Below are 6686 nucleotides of genomic sequence, written 5' to 3'. Positions count from 1 at the left end.
GTTAACCATGTTTGATCATGGGAAGTCTGGATTCCATTATATCCTTGCATAGATAACATATATCTTTTGTTAGTCATGGTAATTAACACAAAAACAAAAAAAACAATTTGTCCGAAATACTCGCAAAAATAAGTGTATCATAACTGATTACAAAGAAGTTATTTACGCATATTTAATTACCAGGATTTCATTAATCAATCACTATTAGAATGAACCACAACGTTATCTTACACTTTATTGGCAAGATGCAGAAATAACAACAAAATCCCCAGACGTTTCTGTGGTTTAGAAAGATGGTATATATACGGTGATCACACAGTGAAAGTGTATCGTTCAGTATCACCTTCTGCAGATTTACATCATTTGTCGTCAAAAGGTGAGAATATGTTCTATATATTGTTGATGTTGTTGTTGATGATGTAAATCTATAACTTAACTAATACTATAATGTTGTAAGACATTTTTAACCATTCTTTAAATCAATTAACGAAATAATTGTAAGCCTACTTAAAACAGGAATCAATGTTCATTTCATTTTACAATATTGAACGGTTCTGAAGGGAAAGTATACAATACAATCTTGTATTGGAAGTACATTTACAACGGGCAGATTTGTGTAATCATAGACCGTGAAGCAGTAAAAAGAGGATTTTGATTTATTTCTGAAACAGAGGGTATCATATGAGTGTTCATTCAATACGTAATGTATTACACGAGTTTTCTACATATGAAACAAACGAGTTTACGTGAGGGCACAGTTCATACATAAGCTTTATATAAAAATATGTAAAATAATGGTGGTGACGTCATTAATGATCAAACAAACCTATTGTTTCTTTTGTTTTACTTGATTGATTGATTGATTGATTGATTGATTGATTGATTGATTGATTGACTGATAATTCAGGTAAAAACACTTCAGAATACATTTTGTAACACAATTGATTAAATTATAACATAAGAATATTTATCTTTGAAGTACAACATAGCATGCGTACTTCTAAATAATAAGTATGACGTTTAAATAAATACACACCATTCAATGCACTCGTAGACACAAAACTTGGATACTATTTAAATAGTTGGTAACTCGACTACAGTGTGTTGTATACAAATCTAGGATGGCTCATGAAAGTCCTGAGCTTATGTCCTTGACCTTTTCCAGTTTGTAGTTACTGTAAGGGCAATTACTACCACGCAATGAGATTTTTTGTCTTAACCGATTTGATAGCAATGCTTGACTTGTGTTTTCCATAACATTTATAGTAAGTTCCAATACAAGCAATCGTTATAAAGCATACTTTTCAGGCAGCCAATTTAAATAAAAAAAATGTATCTTTGATAATTATTTGCCTTATTGGACTCTGCATTGCACAGAAATTTGTGGTGTGTTTTTTGTTAACATTACATTTTTATGATCATGGTTCATGAAACTAGATTCTTATGCCTAAAAACTGGATTCTGCACAAGAGTTTGTTTTTTGGTTATACCATTATTATTTAAATGACCATTTATCATGAAATGAGAAACAGTTGGCTGATAAGCGGTTTCTGCCTTTCAAAAAAAAGTGCATTTTGGTTAATATGTTAACTCTATATTTTCAGGATCATGGGTCATTTAACAAGATACGCTGGCCTGATTATTGGCCTCTGTCTTTTACAAATTATCCTGGGTCAGAGGAATTCAATTGACTTTGGAGTGGGTCGCGGCAGAGGTGGTGGGATCAGGGGTGATATTGGCTGGACCAGGTAAGAGTATAGCATTGCTTGTTTTTTTTATTGTCCCTCATGTGTATCGCCAAACGGTTGAAGAGTATCTATAACAATAGCGAGCTTATAAGGCTGTGCTAAATCAGTTTTGTCAGTGGCAAGAGAGGTAGGTCTTATGCAATTGATGTCGAGATTTTAATCAATTTCAAACCTTAGAAAGGAATATCCCATTGTTAATCGTGTCCGGAAAAAATGAATAATGACATGTTTTGATTCTTCGTAGCATTTTATGACCAATACAATAAAGGACAATAGATTCAACGCTTAAAAGGTTTGTACTTTTAAGCGTTGAAAGGCAAAGTGAGATGTTATTACAACTGACCTTTATGCGTGTACTGGTGGGAAGTACCGTAAACAAAATAGTTATGGCAGGGGTTTACTTTACCACAATTTTCAGGAGAAGGGTAAACTGTACCAAAACCGTAAAATCAAGAGTGTGCCAATTCGAATCCGGCTTCCAGTAAATCATAAGTTGTCTGGACGTAGCTATCCGTCAATTTGACAATATCTTCAGAACAATACAGAACATTTATTTGGACGTTGTGACTTTACTTTAATTACACAATATACATGTACATACAATGTAAGCGTATATATTTACATAAAATTAAGTGCATTACAAAAGCTATCATATAATATTTCGCAAGTATATTTGACATTTAGTCATGTGCATGTTAAGCACATTCCTCTTAAAAGTGCAAAGAGTAAAATAAAAATAAATTTGCAACGACCTTTTAAATAAATGTAAACTCTTTAAAACCAAAAGGGGGAGTGGGCGTATAAGGTAGATGTGATTGAATGCTGGTTTATTCCAAGACCTGATATTTAAGCTATACTCTACATTATTGGGTACCTTCAGGCGTGGTCGTCGTGGATCAAGATCAAGAATCGGAGGCAGCTTGGACAGCAATGGAAATTGGGGGATTAGTGCAGGGTTCTCGTGGAGACGCCGGAGGGCTTTGAGGGTATATTCTTCTTAATGTGTAGAGATGTAACGATGATTATGCATTCATTAAAATGATCCGCAATAGGCCGCAGAAGTTGTTCGCGGATTTATTTTGACCACAATCTGTCCAAGTATCGATAGCTTCATAATCGACAGTTTGACACTATGTCATATTGTGTTTTGTCAAGGCTTTTTCACCATAAATTGGGAAGAGGCCTGACATATTCCATCAGCAAAAACAATGAATTATTGAATTTAAAGAAAAAACCCGCACAACTTTGTGTTAATATTTGTTGTGAAATAAGTGTCTTTTTTCATTTTGGAAATTGCCGAATTTTGACCTCTGCTAAAGAAGATGAAAAAACCCGGAATGTCTTCCAAAAACAATGTCGTCTTCGATTTATTTTTATAAGTTATGCTTTATATAAATTAGTGTTATACGTAATAAATACTGGAAAACCTAACGAAAGAAATAAAATATGACAGTATTGTGATAATCAGGGTAAATGTAACACTTCCCTAATTGACTGTCTGTTTTATGTTTGAATATTTACACTAAAATGTTGTATTTTGCAAATAAATCATAGTTATGATGTTATATTTACAGTTTGATCAGGATAGTGAAAGCTTTCATGTGAAGCTTATGGCTGATCCCTGTGAGTTTGACTTCTACGATCAAGATAAAGATGGAAGCATTTCAACCGTTGAGATGTGGTCGGTATTTGGAAATACCACCGAGGCTAACATGCTCTTTTATGCTTTGAATAAAGGAATAGGTAACTTATTACAATGTTAATGACAATATTCTTGTATATCAAATAATTATATAATGGTTGTCCAGGTAATGTCATGGTTAGCGCACTCCCTTCTCAACCAGGTGTCCCGGGTTCGATTCCTGCCCTTACGTATGTGCGTTGGGCTCGTACAAGTGGGTTTCCTGGGGCACTGCTGTTTCAAAAGCAATATAAAGCCATAATGACCTAGCATACTTAGATGATGTATGTTTTCACAAACTTATTTTTTTAACTAATCCTTTAAGGTATATCTGCTTTTAGCGTATATAATAGCTTATAACGACTGTAAAACATTTTATGTACATTACGCCATTTAATTTTTTTTCTGCGCAACGCATACTATTGTGTATTAACCTAATACTCTTAAATATTAATACACCCTAAATATTGCTTACCGCTAAGCAGACGGATAGTCTTGATGACGAATCCCTTGTATAATTAAGTGAAATTCTGATCAGGCAAACATATTTACATTTATTGATAATCTTGATGAACACAAAATAAACCTATTTATACATCGTTTTAGATTGTGAGGTTCAGTTTCGCCGACCGTTCCTCGGCGGTTATCTCATTATGCAATTATAAAGTTAAATTCACTGCATGTCACTCTGTGTTTCTCTTATTAAGAGTGTGTTTGTCATTGAGCCTTATGGACTTAAATGCAGTTATTGTGAACATGCTGACTATTTGGCTTGTCCATGGTGTTAACCATTGTATTTTTTATATTTCAGTTGACGATACAATTAGCAAAGACGAGTTTGTTACTCTTGCTCCGATCCTGATCGACGACTGCTTCCAGAATAGGTTTAAAAGTGCAAGGAATGGACAATAATTGGGAATAAATTTCACTTACATCGATTAAACTCTATTCAATTACAATGCTATTTGCTCTTACCACTTAATTCGATTAAAGTTGATCTGTTACAATATTAGTTGTTTTTACCATGAACAGAATATGTTTTATAACAGTTTAGTTTGATCCTTATATCAGATTGTGTCGTCATATATATTATCTATGAGTTAGATGATAGTCATTCTCATTCATCAGATGTTTGATAATGATTAAACTGTGGAACACGTAGCATCATCACTCTGGTGTACGAGAATGGTAATAGTTTGGTCCTAGGTTTCCCAACCTGCCCTGTTCGTTAATACCGACTCTTATAATTATTGGGGAATCATTCTTATTATTTATCACTCCTTCAGATAACACTTATGAACACTTTCGACCATTTAACCATAATCGAGTTTGTTAGTAAAATGAACTCATTTTGGTAGATAAAACATAGGTTATTGGAAATAACTATTTACCGTCATATTTTAGTATGTGGAAGAAAATTTTACTAAAACATGTAACATCTAATAAATGTTCCAAGTTTTATGCTTTGTAAATGTTACCATTAAACATGCACTCCATCTATATAGGTACTCGACGTCGAGGGTTGTCGGGAGGATAAAAACAATTTAAGATAGTTGGCACGGACTGATTATTGTCTAGAGTATATTGTATTTTATCTTCGACGAACGGACATCCATGCATCATATATAAAACATTGTTTCCAGCTGAATACAACGATCACGATTTTTTTTCTGTAACGCATGTGTACGTACCCTGCTCTTTTTTATTTTGGTCAAAAAGTGTAATATGATAACATAGTGGTTTCATTGGCAACGTTTATGTAATTTATACACGCTTAGTTTACTTTTGATCAATCTTATTAGAGCAAAGTATATAAATTTTAATAGAAGAATTAACAACATATTTTCGTTATGTTTATCGAAAAATGCATGCGATAAAAATAGTCTGACTCTCGTTAGACCGTTTCATCTTGCAATCTAAAATCATTTTAATAAACTTCACAGGGAGATAATTATGCAGACTTTCAGCATAATTCTAATGACTCGCATAAAATTTGGCCACCATCCAATCACCACATTATTTTGATCGCACGATGAAATATAAAACATATCATTTGGCGTATCTACTCACGATTTATTTAAACGATGGTTTGGAGAATGTAAACTCTAATGACGAAACTACATTCACGGACACAATGGGTACAGTCATCATTGAGCGGAGTCTCCAATCGTAATAATTGAAGCAAAAACCTATCCATCTTAATACACATTTTCATAGACTACAGACCAAATTCAACATATAGCAAGATAAAGTACTAACAAGTTCATTTTAAAGAGCTGACTTATTCGAAAACGTGCGGGGGAAACTTCGAAACAGAGTAAAAAGGAAAAATACTGTGGATATACTCCCATTGAATAAGAAGGTAAAGAGGATAAGAGTGAAGAAAGAGGATAGGGAGGTTGGTTTAAATGAGCAACTTCCAGTGCCTTTTCTTCACTGGGCCCTGATTGGTAGTGCTGAATATCACATGTATACAGAAAGGAGATAATCCTGAGTTGGATAGATATTTGGTTGTAGGAAGTGACTGTCACTGGCTATCGAATCTTTTTGTCATTTGAATAAAGATGTGAACTGCATCGAACAGTGTCTTATGTTGTTCTTCTATGAGGGCAGTGTCACCGTATAGTAAATTGCGAAGCGTTACGTCAGTCAAAGCCTCTACAGAGTTAAGAAGAAGTCTCCTTTGTTCAGTATAAAGGGGACAGATAAGAAGATAATGATATGTTGTTTCCTGAACTCCACACGCACAAAGGGATGAGGGCACAATATTTTTAACAAACAGGTGGTGGTTCAATGAAGTGCATTCGTTCCGTAAGCGAGTGTGAATGACCTGTAATCGACGTTTCTCATAATAAAACAGAGTATTTGGTTTGGAATTATCCGACTTAAGGTACGCTTTAAAGCCAGAGACACTGTCAATGCTTTGTGCCTCAGCTGGGAGACTATTCCATGCTGCGATTGATGTAGGAAGGAATGAACTTGACAGATATTCAGGAGAGAGACCATTTTTCATGTGTAAAAGAGAAAAGCTTGTGTTTTTCACGTCTTTGTTTCCAAGCTCTCAAAGTCAAAGTCAATGTGAAGCAGACGCAGAGAAACAAGGCGTGTTCAACCAGTAACAATGCGTTCGCATTCGTTTTGAATTTTGTCAAGTTCGTTTTTTTCATACTGTGTACAATTATTCCAGATGACATCCGCATACTCCATGATTGGCCTAATGAAAGAAAAATAAATAACCTCCAGAGACCTCCTATCCA

General features: G+C 34.3%; 1 protein-coding gene across 1 annotated transcript; it reads left to right on the top strand.

Annotated features, from left to right (window-relative positions):
• The first annotated feature begins 242 nt into the window (after window positions 1–242).
• Window positions 243–4436, top strand: LOC128241929 (uncharacterized). The gene is made up of 5 exons (XM_052959067.1): window positions 243–376; window positions 1605–1748; window positions 2629–2734; window positions 3323–3491; window positions 4241–4436. Exons 2-5 carry the CDS (start codon window positions 1609–1611, stop codon window positions 4339–4341), a joined length of 516 nt encoding a protein of 171 aa, XP_052815027.1. The 5' UTR covers window positions 243–376; window positions 1605–1608; the 3' UTR covers window positions 4342–4436.
• The last annotated feature ends 2250 nt before the right edge of the window (window positions 4437–6686 follow it).

Source organism: Mya arenaria, chromosome 7, assembly GCF_026914265.1.
Source record: "Mya arenaria isolate MELC-2E11 chromosome 7, ASM2691426v1".
Classification (NCBI taxonomy): domain Eukaryota; kingdom Metazoa; phylum Mollusca; class Bivalvia; order Myida; family Myidae; genus Mya; species Mya arenaria.
Note: the sequence above shows the minus strand (reverse complement) of the source record. Positions and strands in the feature narration are given on the sequence as shown.